Here is a 17,872-nt window from a genome sequence, read left to right as displayed (position 1 = left end):
AGTAAACTTAAAAACTTGCTGGTAACTTAAAACGTTTATCTGGTTTATACCGGGCTTCACTTAAAGCAGCCGATCTAATGGATTGGTGAGATATGGCTGCTATACCGCACGTGTATGGGCCTGATGTCAGTCTGGGTATGCACCCGTGGGGTCATACATCGCACCCCTGATCTTACTGCAGGATCAGTCGATCAGGGGATGCGATGTGTGATCCCATGCAGCTCTATGCGGGTGAGGGAGGGGGGAGCCAGCATATCGGGAGATCGACCACCAGATCGCACAGTGTGAGGGGACCACCCAATATGTCTGACGTCAGATTCCCCCGTCACCTCGCATGGTGCACATGCTTAACACATCTGAAAAATGCATGAATAAAGGAAAAGTTAAAACTGTTTTTTATTTTTTCTTAAATAACCCTCCAGGAGCTTTCGAAGTTTAAGACTCCTCATCCTCGATTTTTAGTGTCTGGCGGATAGCATGTACAAGATCAGTAACTCCTAGACTATCAGAAGAACTGTCTTCCCAACTGGAATGGTCTAGAGTAGACACTCCTGATCCAACACCTCCCCTTCCTCTGCAGAGGATCCCCTTTTTTTCCCAGGGAAATGCATTCTGTATAACCTGTTGCTTACGGGCAACAGCCTCAGCCGAGCCCAGGGCCACTTCTAATGGTGAATAGACTTTAAGAAAGTCTCTCTCTTTGTATAATCAATCCCATATCTATGGGATTACCGACTATCTCAAAGGAAGGGGACTGAAATCGTGGGACTTGCTGCAAAACTAAAAGACCTTAGGCACTTACATCAGCCTGGCTGCGGACATCCAGCACTTCCTTTGCTAAGTCTGTAATGGATGCTGCCCAAGCCTCACAATAGGCACAAAGGGCTTCTTGTTCCTTACTCCTTTTAAAGGAGCTTGGCAGAACATTTAAAACATCGATAATGTACCAAATGCGCAACCTCCTGCTTAGCTTTGAGGGGGTCTTTCTCCATTTGCAGACACATTGTTTAACAAAAGTGGTAACACTCACAGAGACAAGCACACACAGAAAACTCTGCGTTTGAAACGGTGTTCCCCCTTATTGAATTTAAAAAAAATTAAAAAAGTTTTCATAATTGAAAGAAAATCATACACAAAATAAAACACAAAACAAACAACAAAAAAAGCAAATTAAACTAAATACCCCTAAGCAATATACCAGAAATACAGTGGTGGAACTAGAGAGTGGTGGGCCCAGGTGCAAGAATATGCTTTTGGCGCCCCCCTATTCCTGGCACCCCAATTTCCCCTCCTCACATCATGTCACTTGCCAGTGTCAGACTGGGGCATGAAGGGCCTAGAGGGGGAATGCAGAGGTCGGGGCCCATGCTTAGAAGCTTGGCTAACCATTACCGAGTACATGGTCTGGGCCCCTTGATAAATATATAAATAAATACTGATAGTGTATGATAAAGTACCAGAATAATAACAGCAATACACTGTAGAATATACAAGATAGACCTGTGCAGTAAATGTCAGATATGTATAATTCAAGGGCACAGTCTGGATCCTGATCCCTAGAGGAGGGGGGTTGGCCCCTAGGCAGTGGAGAACACTGGGGGTTTCTCTTGTACCCCTATTGGTCAGTTCGACCCTGTCAATGCCCCTTGTCACATGCAGCCCTGTCTTCACTAACATATCACTCTTCTCCTGATATACTCGGTATGCAGTTGGGAAGCCGGCGGATGTAATCCCGACAGCCGGCTTCCCGACTGCTTTATCACGGTGAGGGTTAAATGACCGGTGTCTAAATCTAGACGCCTGTCATTTTACTGACGCCGGGAGACCGGCACCCGGCATCCCGATCGAAGTGATGCCGGGTGCAGAGCGCGGATAGCCTAGGGGGGGGGGAGGGTTAGGGTTAGGCTAGGGGAAGGGAGGGTTAGGGTTAGGCACCCCCAGGGGGGGGGCTTAGGGTTAGGCACCCCCAGGGGGGATTTAGGGTTAGGCACCCCCAGGGGGGATTTAGGGTTAGGCACCGGTGAAGGGGGGGATTAGGGTTAGGCACTGGGGGGAAGGTTAAGGTTAGGCACTCCTAAGGAGGGTTAGGGGGGGAGGTTAGGTTAGTTAATACTTCCCTTGGGACGATCGGGATTTTCAGCCATATCGACCAGCGTCCGGCGGCAATTCATACCGATTCCATATACTCTATGCTGCTGTAAACTCTGCAGGGTGACATCACTAACATAATTAAATCAAATTATGGTAAATGTAATGGGCAAACCCAGTGCTTGTGGCTTCCAATCAGAAAATCTGTGGACAAAAACCTGTCTCACCACATAACTGACCCTAAAGATGACATAAGCACAGTTTACTTAATATTTCTCTGAATTTCTCAATAACCAAATTTTGGCCTAGGGGTGCTACGAATAATATTCTGAAACTCTAGGGTGCAGTGACTAGACAGTCTGTATGGGGCCTATCCATCAACACTAAAATAACGGTTTTAAAAAACATTTTCCTCATTTACCGTTTTTTTTAGTATTCATGAATACACTTAACACAGGAGATATCACTGATATCTCCTGGCTAAGTCCGCCTGCATTAATTTCCACACTCCCCATACATTAGTACATTAGTATGGGGTTATGGAAATTATGCTATTTATGAAATTCCGAAAATTATGTGTTTTCGGAATTTGATGGTGTTACTATACTCCACTCTGAGGTGGTGTATAGTGGGTTACACTTACCTGCTTTCAGCTGGGCAGGTCCTCAGCCCTCTCCCTCCGTCGCCCTGGTCCCTTTCTAGGCTCCGGCTGCTGGTCTGTATTCTCACAGCATTGCGGCTATGAGACAAAATAAAGTTTAAAAAGAAACAAATTTCTTCAGCCCCCTTTGCCTGTCCGTGCTGTCTGCTGCAGACCGGGGCCGGAAGGTAGGTCGGGATCCGCGGCTACAACCGGCCAGGTAAGTGAAGGTGTAATCTGTGCTGCACATGCGCCGCTTTGTGAACGGAACAGCACATGCGCAGCACTAATTACAGCTGCGATAAGGTAGGTATAGGCAAGGAAAAGTATCTATTTCCCGAAAAGCTGTCATCGCAAAAATAACAGCTTTTCGGAATAGATACTCAAGGAGAGGAGGAATGATGAATTCCTCCGGTAATTAGGTAGAACTCCATGCGAGTTCTAAACCTAATTACCTCTAGAGAATTTTTAGTTATAATGAATAGGCCCCTCTATCATGCAGCAATTGTCACTGCTGCTGCAGCAGCATCCTAAATAAAGCACATATAGTATGTCATAAAAACAGCTTTGTTAAACTTTTTTTTTTTTTGCCTACCTAGTCCTGCTGCTGCACAGGGAAATGGCTGCCTCTGCTCCTCTGATCCTCCAGCTCCTTCCACCCACAGTAGGCGCCCAAGAACATCAGCCAGCGCAGCCGCACTATGGCTGGTATGAATGGAAAGAAACTGGAGGGCCTCCTCTCCCCCCTCCGGCTGGGCCGTTCAAGGCAACAGGACTCCAACTGCAGTGCTAAGGCCGGGGGAGGAGCTGGCCAATTCACGTCACTCAGACTCAGCCCCCCTCTCGCACAGTTTGGAGCTTTGGAGCGGTAAGTCTGTGGCCATGGACGGGACTAGGCAATAATACCTGAACTTCCGGTCAGCGGCAATGGCATCGGCTCCATACTTAGATACTGTGGGGTCCGGGGGACAGTGGCGGCGGGTACAGCGGCGATGTCAGATGCAGGCGGCTATGGGCCACTGCACCACCGCTGCATAAATAAACAAGTATAGGGGGGCGTGGCCTAACTGGCAGAGTGGACAGACGTGGCTTTATACAGCTCCTGCCTTACCTGTCCTTTATAGAGAAGAGCCTGCATCTTACCCACTTGACACATCGCTGCTCAGACACCTGTGGGAGCCCACACCACCCTGGCTCCATAGCCCGGACTATTGGAGCGATTTGAGCCCCCTGCTCGATTGAGGCCTACTTCTCCCCCTGAAGCCGCGGCCTCGAGTTTGGAGCCTCCGTGGTCCGCGGGTTGTGCCTCCGCTAACGTTGCCGCTCCTGACCCCAGCTATCTTCCGGGGTGTGCCGCTACCTTCCTCCGTGGGGATCCTCCGGTGAGTGCCTCTCCCACTCCGTCTTATAAGCCCCCTGGACACCGCTTTAAGGAGCGCTGTTTTAATCGCGGCTGCCGCCGCCGCTGGCTCCTGCTGGGCCCCGTGAAGTGACACATCAGCCCACAGCTCTTTCCCCTTTGAAGAGGCTTTAACACTGGGCTCTGCCCCACCACCCTCCTTGGTGACCATTTAAGGGGGTCTTGCAAAGCCCTGCAGGCCGCACGGATGTGTCCCCCTGGCTACATGTACACAGCCTCCAGCCCCAACTGAAACCTATAACACCCCTCCCAGTCCATACTCACTATAAGTGTGGGTTGTTGTCTCCAGGGAGTCGTCTGCCTTAAGGAACATTCTGAAGAGATGACTGGGCCTTCTTTCTCTGTATAACCCTCTGTGGTGTCCGTTATCCTGTTTAACTTGTGCTGGACTCAGTAATTATTCTCCATTACAGTGTTCTCTGATCCAGTGATACTGGTGCTCCCCCCGGTGGTCATAGCTTTTATTGCATGCCATAACAGCACTTGGCAGTAGATTTATATTTTTCACCTTTGTCGACAACACTTTTGAGCGATATTTATGACTGTCTCTAACATACTACCATGAAACAAGGCGTTATACATCCATAATGGCTATATAATAATCCCCTGGCCTCTGGGGGTTGGTGATCGACTGCCTCAACTTTTCATATGACATCGTAACATTTAAACGAACGTTTACTGCCTATCATTAACCTACATTTTCAGCTACCTATATGCCATGGGCAAAACCGGGAAATCTGCTCACAAGAAAGAGACTCCTCATCCTAGAACAGAACCATCTCAATCTGACCTACGTCCATTTCTCTTGCCAACTCCTGCTAAACAAGACTCTATCTCTGACTCAATAGCATCTTCACCAGATCCATCAAATCCTCCTAGCCCTATGTCAATGGAGACCCCAGCAATGCAATCCTCTGCGAAGTCCAACAATGACATACAAGAACTTCTGACATACGTCAAGACATTACCGACAAAGTCAGACATCCAAAATACTCTTCGTCAGGAATTGGCGTCTGTTAAGCAAGATCTTTCTTTACTGTCGGACCGCCTTACGTCCCTAGAAGATAGTCAAGAACACACAGATTCCTCTTTGTCTAAGTTGACAACAATAGTTGCCCAACAATCAAGGGAACTACTCTCGCTTAAAACCAGAATGGAAGACTTGGACAATCGTGGCCGAAGAAACAACATACGCGTCAGGGGCTTGCCTGAGGATGTCCTCCCCTCAAACTTAATCGATGCTTTAACAAAGATTTTCAATGAAATTCTCGGCAATAACCCAAATGACAAGCTACAATTTGACCGAGTACATCGAGCTTTGCGGCCGCGTGGCTCCTCATCCGACCGCCCGAGAGATGTAATCTGCCGATTACACTACTTTGCCCAAAAAGAGGAAATAATGCGGAAAGTCAGGCAACTAGATGGTGTGGATTTTAATGGCGATGTTATTCACATCTTTCAGGACTTATCGTGGCACACTCTGCAACAGCGCCGAGCTCTACGCCCACTGACTGATGAGTTGCGCAAACGCCAATTAAAGTACAGATGGGGATTCCCCTTCCACCTGCAGGTGACTCTCTCGGGCAAATCGCACACTCTCTATAACCCCTCTGACCTATTATCCTTTTGTTCTGCTCTGGGCCTTCCGAAAATTGAAACTCCTGATTGGAAAGAACCATTAGCTCAATGGGACTTGCCCTCAACTGAATCACGGCCTTCCTCTTGGCAGACGGTCAGGAATCCTCAACGTCGAAACAGGTTTTCCCCAGATCATTCCGCAGCAGAAGTTACCTGATTGTGTATTTCCATTTCCCTTTTCTAGGATAGTGTTCACTATAGAGAGCTAATTTATATTTAATATTGACAGTGTTATATTTTCCCATAATGTAATGTTCACTAAACTTTAATATGTCTTGATGTTTATATCTAGAGTTTTATACCTTGCTAACCTTTTGAGGTTGAAGTTGACACCAATCCCCTGTGCCCCCTCACCCGCTTAATGTATATTACTACTGAGACTTCGGACCATAATTGTTGTTCCGTGGTTTCAGTCGCGGGTTTTTCAGTATTGTTTATCTTGCATATCTTGTTAATGTCTGTTTTTCAATGTTGTTTTCTTTTTTTTTTCTTTATTTGTTTTTTCTTTTTTTTCCCTTGGGTCTTTGAATGCCATTATTTTTTTGCCATCCATAATGTCCCTGCCTACTAAAATTTTAATCTCCTCCGTCAATGCCCGAGGATTAAATTCTCCAGAAAAGCGTTCTCAAATGTTGCGCGCTCTATGGGCAAATAGAGTTGATGTAGCTCTGGTTCAGGAAACACATTTTAAAATTGCAGCGCGCCCTCAGTCTTTGTGTGATAGACATTATTCTGCTGCCTATTATAATAATAACCCAGAGGGGAAGTCGAAAGGCGTCGCAATTATTTTCTCACGCAAACTCCCCATTTCTGATGTAAACATACATAGATTGATTCCGGGTAGACTCCTCTTACTTACATGCCACATATATAATCAAGTCTTCACTTTCATCAATATTTATGCCCCCAACAAGGGCCAATATGATTTTCTCCGGTCTGCAATGGATATGGTTGACCCCCTACTTCAGGGTATTGTTCTTTTGGGAGGAGATCTTAACTGGTCCTTAGACCCCTCACTAGATATATCTAAGGATGCGCCTAGGTATCCCCTTGCTAAGTACAAAAAAGTCAAGACTTTGTTTCATAATTACCAACTGGCAGACTCCTGGAGGACATTATATCCCACGGGCCGTAACTACTCCTTTTATTCCCATCCTCACAACACATACTCTCGCCTGGACTATCTATTCCTCAGCCATAGACACCTCCACATGCTCGCTGAAGCTGACATTGGGCCAATAACATGGTCAGATCACGCTCCGGTCTCATTGACGTTGATCCTTCCACATTTTTCCTCTAAACAATGGACGTGGCGATTAAATGAATCCCTCTTACAGGACACATACTGTAAAGCCGAAATCGATACTGCGCTATCTGACTATATTACCCACAACGACTTACCAGAAACTTCCCCAATCTCAATATGGGAAGCGCACAAGTGCGTTATCCGTGGTAAGCTTATACAATTGGGCTCCTATATTAAAAAACAAAAATCCGCACAGATTTCGACCCTTTTACAACAAATTAAATTACTAGAGGCGTCGCATAAACAAACCATGTCTAAAGAGGACTATCATAAGCTTATGGAATCTCGTAATATTCTTAGCAAATTACTTTCGAACAACATACAGTTGTCCGTTAAAAAGTGTAGAAGTCGCTTTTATCACTGGGGTAATAAGCCGGGACGTCTTTTGGCTAGAGCGCTGAGAGCCCAGCGAGCATGTGGATTCATACACACACTTAAGGATAGTGGGGGAAGGCCTCAAGTTGAAACCTCTAAACTTGCAGAATGCTTCCAACAATATTATTCTTCTCTTTATAACCTACCTAATACTAATCCTGTATCCTCTAATCCTCTTACTTCACAAAACGTTCTTGATTATTTGGCTTCCATTTCCTTTCCTACTATCTCACCTCTAGATAAGCTGGCGTTGGAGGTTCCATTCTCTGTGCGTGAGCTAGAGTTAGCATTAGCCTCTTCACCTACGGGAAAGTGCCCTGGCCCTGACGGCTTAACCATAGGTTATTACAAGAGTTTCCAGAATAAACTAATCCCTATGATGTTGAAGGCTTTCAACCATATCTCAGTGGAATCGCAATTTTCTAAACAATTCCTAGAGGCACACATCTCAGTCATCCCCAAAGCTGGTAAGGACCCCTCCCTGTGTTCGAGCTACAGACCCATTTCATTATTAAATATGGACCTTAAATTATATGCCAAGCTAATAGCTAATAGGCTAAACCCCCTCATTCCTCAGCTGATACATACTGACCAAGTCGGATTTGTTAAGGGACGGGAGGCACGTGATAATACCACAAAAGTCCTCAATTTGGTACACTTTGCTACTACTCAATCAAAGATCCCTATTATCCTACTCTCCACCGACGCTGAAAAAGCGTTTGATAGAATTAATTGGTCTTTTATGAGGTCTGTGCTGGTACACATGGGATTGGGTCCCGTGACACTGCATAGAATTCTGGCCCTTTATTCCTGTCCTTCGGCGAGGGTGAGGGTCAATGGTGAGCTGTCTGGATCTTTCTCCATACACAATGGCACGCGACAAGGCTGCCCTCTGTCGCCATTGATTTTCATCCTTTGCATGGAGGCTCTGGCCGGATCTATACGCGCCAATCCACTTATTTCTGGGATTATGGTAGGTGAACAGGAACACAAACTGGCTCTTTTTGCGGATGACCTATTGGCTACTGTTTCCCACCCGGTGACGTCTCTGCCTCACTTGATGCATGAGTTTGACCGTTTTGGAAAGTTGTCCAACTTTAAAATTAACTTCACAAAATCTTGGGCCTTAAATCTGTCTGCGCATGCTTCTGTAGTTTCGGGTTTGCAGCCGGCTTTCCCATTCCCTTGGCACCCTTCTCATATTACCTATCTAGGGGTTAAAATTCCTAAAAACATGTCGCATCTCTTTAATATTAATTTTTCTCCCATCCTCTCCTCCATTCGAATGGACTATTCCCATTGGCATTTGAAACAACTTTCTTGGCTGGGTAGAATAAGCGTGGTGAAGATGAATACGCTTCCTAAATTGCTTTACCTCTTTCAGTCTTTGCCCATTCAGATTCCAGATTCCTGGTTCCGTTCGCTAAATGTCTTAATTCAGCAATTTATTTGGTCTAGGAAACAACCTAGGATTAAACGTACTCTTCTAACTCGACCAAAACAACTGGGTGGTCTCCAACTCCCAGATATCAAAGCATACTATCACACTATCCACCTTAATAGAATTCTTGAGTGGACTAGATATAGAGAGGTGAAGCAATGGGTTGCCCTTGAAGGTCGCTTCATGAAATTTCCCCCTGAAATAACACCTTGGCTTCCTTCCATTCCTAAACTAGATTTCCATCATCCAACAATTTCTCCTTCCCTTTCGGTGTGGAATTCTTTAAGAAATCTCCCTTATATTTCTTCACGCTTTGGACCTCTTACTTCTTTTTTGGCTAACCCGGATTTTCCCCCTGGTATTGATTTTAATCAATTCCCTAACTGGGTGCGGGAAGGCCTTTTTCGGACTGGCCAGCTGGTGACTAAGTCAGGTATCAAAGCATTTCTTGATATCCAGGAAAGGTGGTCAATACCTCATTCAGATTTTTGGAAATACCTGCAAGTTCGCCATTACCTGTCCTCTGCGGGTAGAATGAATGTTTCTAGTCGAGATCTCACTGCTTTCGAAAAACTTTGCATTTCACCAACCGATCCATCCCACACAATTTCTGCTATCTACCAGATACTCCTTAACAACCCTTCCTGTATCATACCTCCTTGGGCTAAAAAATGGGAATTAGATTTAGGCATTACCCTCACAGAGCAAGAATGGCAAACAATATTTCTCAAGGCACACTGCAGCTCAACTTGCTCAATTATCAAGGAAACGCAATACAAAATTTTGATGAGATGGTATAGACACCCTACACTATTACATGCCATGTTCCCAACAAAATCCAACTGTTGCTGGAGATGTCTTAGGGCTCCAGGGTCATTACTACATATATGGTGGGACTGTCCACAGCTATCTAAATATTGGTTGGAGGTCATTTCCGTTTCACAACAAATTTTAGGCGCGCCTGTCCCCACTGATCCAGCATTTTGGTTAATAAATTATTCTGAGTCCTCACTGGGATACTACAAAAAGTCCTTGCTGCGCCATTTGAGTAATGCCGCAAGAGCTGTCATTCCAATTCTTTGGAACTCTTGTAACCCGCCCACACGTAGGGACTGGTTCCAAAGACTCGATTACTACATGTCAATGGAAGACTCTTCAACCCTCTCCATCAATAGCCCTTTTATTCTCACTAATACTTGGCTTCCATGGTTGGAATACAAAAACTCTATGGAATATAGAAATTATATGTTTCCAGCCGTAATTACCCCGTAATATAGACTGCAGCTTCTTTATATTGGCTAACCACTTACTTTTAAAACATGAAGACCCTTCCCTGTTCCCCCATTTTTTGTTACTTAGTATATAGTTTTTCTTTTTACTTTACCTTCTTTATACTGTGTGATGTGTTTATTGAAATGTAAAAAAGTGGTTTCTAATTTGCGTACATTTGGACACGTACACGTTGATAATGTTTTGCTTCTGTATGATGTACGTTCTTTGTTTGAAACCTCTAATAAAAACAGAATGCAAAAAAATAAAAAATAAATAAACAAGTATAAAGCCTTTTATTGGTTTTACAACACCACACTCCCCGGCCTCCAGACACAGCAGCAGCAGAGTGGAACAGTCATCAGCTGGCTTATCTGACTCTGGGTTTCAAATTAGCCCGAGAAACAGTCAGAGGTCACATGAGTGGGAAGCCTCATCCCTCAGCTCTGGGAGTGTGGGGAAGATGGCTGCAGCCAGGGGCGTATCTATAACGGGTGCAGGGTGTGCGGTGAATAGGGAGAGACCCGACGCGGGACCTGGGAGAGGTACGTTTTAGATAATATGGTTTATTATCTAAAACTTACCTCTCCCAGGTCCCGCGTCGGGTCTCTCAGCACTGCTCAAAACGCCAGAAAATGGTCGCCACGGCCATGCCATTTCCCCGACGATCTGCGCATGCGCAGTAGACTCTGCGCACACTCTAGTGCCCAGAGTCTACTGATTCTGCAGTGGCCGACCAGCCGTGTCAGTCTGCTGCTGGCTGTCGGGGTGAGAGGAGGGGGCCCGTGATGGGGGCTGCACACGGGCCCCCTCCTCTCTAAAGATGCCCCTGGCTGCAGCCATGCAGACAGCGGTAAGCCACGGCCCCTTTAGGAATCGAAGACTACACAGAGACATCCTGTTCCTATACAAATCATTTTCTTAAGATAATATGCCGTTCGGCAACTAGCGCTGCATTCTGGAGGTGGCACCGCCACTATACATGCTGTGGGTCCCAGGAATGGCACCGGCAAAGCTGGTGGTGGTAGGAGGCCTCACCAGCGGTTGTCTCAGGGTCCCAAGCACCTGCAGGTGTGGGGACCCTCTTCTAGTCCCAGAAGGCGGCTGCGATATGGGGGAAAACAGGAGGTGGTTACTGGTGCTGGTACAAGCCTGCTTCATCTAGCCTGATCCTTAGTACAAACATAGGCTAGAAATAAATATAAAACCTAAACCTAGAGAAACACTGTGCCTCCGCTGCAGGCACTAAAAAAAATAACTGAGGAGCTAGAGCAAGGGGAGGATATATAAGTGAGGGGGAGTTTTCGGCCAATTAAGTTTTTAAGTGCCTACTTTTCGACCCCTCCCTCATATCCCAGCTTTAGTGTTCCCCAGATAGGACGATAGAGGAATATACAAACTTCTATATAAAAAAAAAACACCTAATCTCCTCCAACTGCCCTTGGATTTCCCTAGCAAAATGTTAGCAGTGCACCTCTCATTAATGAGAATAGTCAGAATTTGCTGATCATGGCTGTGTAATCACTACAGTCATATACTGTGCTTATTTATCCTCCCTGTATTTAGACAACCACCTCATCTTTCTCTCTTGCTCAACCCCACATGTAGCAAAAAAGGGCCCTTTGCCCAGACCCCACCTGTTACTTAAACTGGGACCTATGCTGTAATGTAAGGTTGCAGTGCAGGAGAACTCCTTAATACAATCTTCGTTAATCGAGCTGAAAAAATACATGGACTGGATGCATTAAGTTCTCATGCAGTATTATATGGCTCCTGGCTTCAAGTACTGGACTGGTGGAACACCCTCCTATCTGCTACAAGTCATGGCAGGAGTGAAATAGGAGTGTTACTGGAAACTGGGTACAGCTTTACGGGATCGGTATGAATGACTGCCGGAAGACCAGCAGCAGTGAAGATCCTGACAGGTAATTAAGGTAAGTATAACTAACCCCCCCCCCTCTAACTCTTCCTTAGGGGTGCCTAACCCTAACCTCCCCCCCTAGTGCCTAAACCTAACCCCCCAGTCCTCGCTGCCTAACCCTAACCTCCCCCCCCGAGGGTGCCTAACCCTAACCCCCCCTTCCACTAGCCTAACCCTCCCAGGTGGTGCCTAGCCCTAAGCCCCCCCCCCCCCCCCGGTAGCCCCTAACCTAACCCTCCTAACCTTTGTTCGGTATGCCGGATGTAGAGCTCCCAGTGTAGGGATAATGATAAGAGTCGGGATTTGGAGGGGGATTAGTCCCCTGTCGGCATTTCGACCGTCGGCTTCCGGACTGCATACCCATCTTTATATCGAATGTTTCAGCTGCATTTTTGCTTGTGTTACCATTATATATGTACACATGCATACAATACTAGCAAGTCACTGAAAACATATAAAACAGCCATTTCATACTGAGCCCGATACACTTGCCTACTTTCAATAATTTGGCTCAGGTCAGGAAGATGCATAGGGAAGGTGTGAAAAGAAGAGATGAATGAAACTTTATGATGCTAATGTGTGGCTCAAGTTATATGAAAATGGTAATTGGTAGCAAATTTTGCATCATCAAGGCGCATCCCACCCACCTCCCAGGCTAAACAGGGGAATCGCCTGCTCTTTTAGGTGTAAGAGAGGAACACAGGAGTGGAAAACTCCTCCCAGAAAATACATTTGAGGGATTGATTCCTAAAGAAGGACATTGGCTGTGAGGTAGTGTACATTTATCTAACCACCTGTGGGTACTCGTAGGTGTAGAGGAAATAATACCAATATAACAAACTCACATTCCAGATACAGGACATGGCAGTGGGCATTGCCCCCCCAGTACCACTTACACTAATCATATCACAAAAAAACCTACATAAACCTGCCCCTACTAAAACTCCATGTAGCTCTCTTCTCTATCCACATATTTACAGCTCTCCTATGTTCCCCTTACATCCATTCATAAAAGCACTATTACTTCTTTTCAATCACACAGTGTCAGGGACTGCATGCTAGTATGGGAAAGAGAGAGGTCATTGATGAATGCTCTGTGAGCAGAGGTGAAGACTATGGGGTCAATTTTATTAGGTACAAATAGCGAGTAGCGACTTTGTTTCTTAAAATTTGCACACTTCGCAGCGAAGCTCCCGAGAATTCTCCAATCCAATTAAAAAACCCTATTCACACTACTCGCAGCTGAGAGGTGCGAATTAACTGCCAAATGAGATTTGCGAGAAATGTGGGGAGACCATCCTGGACCCCCCCAAAATGGATAATTTCGTTAGCAGGACTGTATAGAAGGCTGTTTGTGGGCATTAGGAAGGTCATGTAGGTTTTTAAATGGTGTCAAATAGCTGATGTGCTTTTTTTAAATGCAAGACAATTATAAAAATTTAACTTTTTTCGTTTAAACTCAAATGAATTAAATGAAAAATGCAAAAAAAAAAAAAAAAAAAGGAGGAAAAAGGGTGATTTGGGGGTACTTTGAGGGCACCTTGAAATGTAAAAAAAAAAAATTAGAAAAAAAATTATTTTTCAACTAAAAAATTATTAAAATTACATTTGGGGTGCCTAAACTAATGAAAAAAAGTTTGATTTTGGGGTAATTTGAGGACTTTTTTTTTAAACCCCAAAAATTACATGGAATTATTGGACTAATTAAGCTAATTGGAAACTTCCTAATGCCTAATTAGTCATTAGGCGGGGTGTCCAAGGGGTTTAGCACGGTGTCCCCCACATTGTAACCTTAAAATCAAGATTTTCCTTTCCATCTCTCACCCTCAGGGAGGTGCAAGTGGAAAGGTGTGAATTCAGTCTGACTGATTCAGTGCGAGTTGCTAATTGGATAGCAAAATGAATTCGCTATGTGAATTCGAAGTGAAAATAGCAACTCACACCTAATAGGATTGACCCCTATGAGTGCTACTAGTACTCCTGTTATTCTCACACAGCAGTTATACCATTCCATTAGGACATTAAACATGATCATGGTCTGCATAATTCTGCATAGGTCAAGATATATATGGGGACTGAGTAGTGCTATTAGTATGGTCTGCTCACACAGCAGTTATACCTTTCCATTAGGACATTAAACATGATCATGGTCTGCATAACTCTGCATAGGTCAAGATATATATGGGGAGTGAGTAGTGCTATTAGTATTGTCTGCTCACACAGCAGTTATACCTTTCCATTAGGACATTAAACATGATCATGGTCTGCACAACTCTGCATAGGTCAAGATATATATGGGGAGTGAGCAGTCATTCTCCGTCCTCTGCTCACGCAGCTAGTAGTGCTATTAGTATTGTCTGCTCACACAGCAGTCATCACAAACCACTTGGTCACTATTCTGTCACACAAAAGCACACAGCACAACTTCCTGGGGCTGCCAAGGGTGGTTTCAGTGGGGCTATTAAGAGGTTCTATGTCGTACTGTACATCACAATAAAAAAATAAAAAAAAAATTGTCAAAGACCATGGTGTCTATTCAACATGTAAATTATCGGGGACCCAGATAATTAAACGTTTCTTCTCAACACGAGCGACGGAGCAATTCATCATTGCTACGGCGCGGAGACAGCTGATCTGAAAATCAGCTGTCTCCCTGAACGCTTTCGGAGCAGCGAAACTAATGCGCATGTGTGACCTACAGGTCACGCATGCGTACAAGAGCCCCGGGGTCCGGCGGAAGGAGCCAGACAGGGGCGGAGGGATCCAAAAGATCCCTGTTCACAACCCATAGGAAGGAGTGGGTAGCGGGACCATTCGCCATCTGAAGATGACAAATGCTCCCACAATCAAGCTCCGAAAATATTGTATTTTTGTAGCTTGATGAATTCTGTTGCCATACTAGAGTATGGGGACAGCGGGCCATTCCGCAAGAGGAAGGTATGCAGGAGATAGCTGTGATATCTCCTGCTTAACCTTCTTGATGAATGGCCCGATAAATTAATTCATGTGTAAATGTTCATTTTCAGTGATGATTGAAAATTAAGTGATGATGAATAGGCCCCCATATCACTTTTGCTAGTACCTTATAAAGACTCATAGTAATTATAAAAAGTAATTAAAAAAGAAAGGTACATTAATTAGACTGAAAGTCAACATTCATCAATAAATGGTCTTACTGTTTGTTTCCTCAGACGGATGATGTCAGAAACGGATCCCCCTCCACAATATTCCATTACAATCCAGAGGTCAGTATTTTTAAAGTAGCTGCCATAATATTTCACAACATGTGGGCTGCAATGGAGAAAATATATTATATTAAATAAATTGCACAGTTTTATGTATTATAATGATTTTTGTTGAATGCTAATGAAGTATACGCATGCAGTCTAACTGCGAAGGTATGCTATGCCATGGCAGCACAACATAAGGACGCCCACCTTGCCTTACACACATCCGTAATACTTTGCAAGACTGCGAAAACATTGGTAACATCGAGCACAATCGGATCATCACGCACACTTGCACAAGGTCAGAACTTACTCAGAAATAGCTAACTTTCCTGTACGCATCAAAAGCCCAAGCTGTGTATGCCATCGCAGTGGATAATTTATGCACGCCCCTGCAACGGCATTCAAACGCACTGGAACGCCTGCGTTTTGCCGACCACCCCCCGTCACTTCCCACAAATGGTACTTCCTGTCAATTACACTGCGATGGATCTGCATAGTCCCTGCAATCGCAGTCCCAATCACAGTGGCTGGTTCGTGCACTGCGAAACATATGCATGCGCAGAACGCAACAATCGGTCGATAGTGTGGGCAAACGCCATTGCAATCTAACCTGAATCATTCCCTAAATCAGGAAGGGGTGAAGATTTTTGTAAAGGAGGAAGTATGGAAGAAAGGCTAAAGGAAAAGCAAAGGAATAGGGGAGGAGCTTGTATGAAGACAAATTAATAGAAGAGAGTCCCATGTGAATTCGAGAAAATAGAAGAGAGGTTTGTGAGAAGGCAAGTAAATAGAGGAGAGGGAGGCTCATGTGAATTCAAGCAGATAGTTGAGAGACTTGTGTGTAGGCAAGAGGGTAGAGGAGAGACTTGTGTGTAGGCAAGAGGGTAGAGGAGAGACTTGTGTGTAGGCAAGAGGGTAGAGGAGAGACTTGTGTGTAGGCAAGAGGGTAGAGGAGAGACTTGTGTGTAGGCAAGAGGGTAGAGGAGAGACTTGTGTGTAGGCAAGAGGGTAGAGGAGAGACTTGTGTGTAGGCAAGAGGGTAGAGGAGAGACTTGTGTGTAAGAAAGAGAGTAGAGGAGAGACTTGTGTAAGCAAGAGGGTAGAGGAGAGACTTGTGTGTAAGAGGGTAGAGGAGAGAATTGTATGTAGATAAGAGGGTAGAGGAGAGACTTGTGTGTAAGAAAGAGGGTAGAGGAGAGACTTGTGTGTAAGAAAGAGGGTAGAGGAGAGACTTGTGTGTAAGAAAGAGGGTAGAGGAGAGACTTGTGTGTAAGCAAGAGGGTAGAGGAGAGACTTGTGTAAGCAAGAGGGTAGAGGAGAGACTTGTGTGTAGGCAAGAGGGTAGAGGAGAGACTTGTGTGTAAGAAAGAGGGTAGAGGAGAGACTTGTGTGTAAGCAAGAGGGTAGAGGAGAGACTTGTGTAAGCAAGAGGGTAGAGGAGAGACTTGTGTGTAGGCAAGAGGGTAGAGGAGAGACTTGTGTGTAAGAAAGAGAGTAGAGGAGAGACTTGTGTAAGCAAGAGGGTAGAGGAGAGACTTGTGTGTAAGAGGGTAGAGGAGAGAATTGTATGTAGATAAGAGGGTAGAGGAGAGACTTGTGTGTAAGAAAGAGGGTAGAGGAGAGACTTGTGTGTAAGAAAGAGGGTAGAGGAGAGACTTGTGTGTAAGAAAGAGGGTAGAGGAGAGACTTGTGTGTAAGAAAGAGGGTAGAGGAGAGACTTGTGTGTAAGCAAGAGGGTAGAGGAGAGACTTGTGTGTAAGAAAGAGGGTAGAGGAGAGACTTGTGTGTAAGAAAGAGAGTAGAGGAGAGACTTGTGTGTAAGCAAGAGGGTAGAGGAGAGACTTGTGTAAGCAAGAGGGTAGAGGAGAGACTTGTGTGTAAGAGGGTAGAGGAGAGACTTGTGTGTAGGCAACAGGGTAGAGGAGAGACTTGTGTGTAAGCAACAGGGTAGAGGAGAGACTTGTGTGTAAGCAACAGGGTAGAGGAAAGACTTGTGTGTAGGCAAGAGGGTAGAGGAGAGACTTGTGTGTAGGCAAGAGGGTAGAGGAGAGACTTGTGTGTAAGCAAGAGGGTAGAGGAGAGACATGTGTGTAGGCAAGAGGGTAGAGGAGAGACTTGTGTGTATGCAAGAGGGTAGAGCAGAGACTTGTGTGTAGGCAAGAGGGTAGAGGAGAGACTTGTGTGTAAGCAACAGGGTAGAGGAGAGACTTGTGTGTAGGCAAGAGGGTAGAGGAGAGACTTGTGTGTAACCAAGAGGGTAGAGGAGAGACTTGTGTGTAGGCAAGAGGGTAGAGGAGAGACTTGTGTGTAGGCAAGAGGGTAGAGGAGAGACTTGTGTGTAGGCAAGAGGGTAGAAGAGAGACTTGTATGTAGTAAAGAGGGTAGAGGAGAGACTTGTGTGTAGGCAAGAGGGTAGAAGAGAGACTTGTATGTAGTAAAGAGGGTAGAGGAGAGACTTGTGTGTAGGCAAGAGGGTAGAGGAGAGACTTGTGTGTAAGCAAGAGGGTAGAGGAGAGACATGTGTGTAGGCAAGAGGGTAGAGGA

General features: G+C 45.3%; 1 protein-coding gene across 1 annotated transcript in view; it reads right to left on the bottom strand.

Moving 5' to 3' along the window:
• Positions 1-17,872, bottom strand: part of STK4 (serine/threonine kinase 4) — a 107,936-nt gene that overhangs the window by 57,134 nt on the left and 32,930 nt on the right. Inside the window, exon 4 of the mRNA XM_088442790.1 lies at positions 15,275-15,389. Within this exon, the coding sequence (XP_088298916.1) occupies positions 15,275-15,389 (115 nt within the window). The remainder of the gene's footprint in view (positions 1-15,274; positions 15,390-17,872) is intronic.

This window comes from Taudactylus pleione, unplaced genomic scaffold, assembly GCF_031769625.1.
Source record: "Taudactylus pleione unplaced genomic scaffold, aTauple2 ptg000317l, whole genome shotgun sequence".
NCBI classification, from domain to species: domain Eukaryota; kingdom Metazoa; phylum Chordata; class Amphibia; order Anura; family Myobatrachidae; genus Taudactylus; species Taudactylus pleione.
The sequence above is the reverse complement of the archived record's forward strand: the minus strand, read 5'-3'. Positions and strand labels throughout refer to the sequence as shown.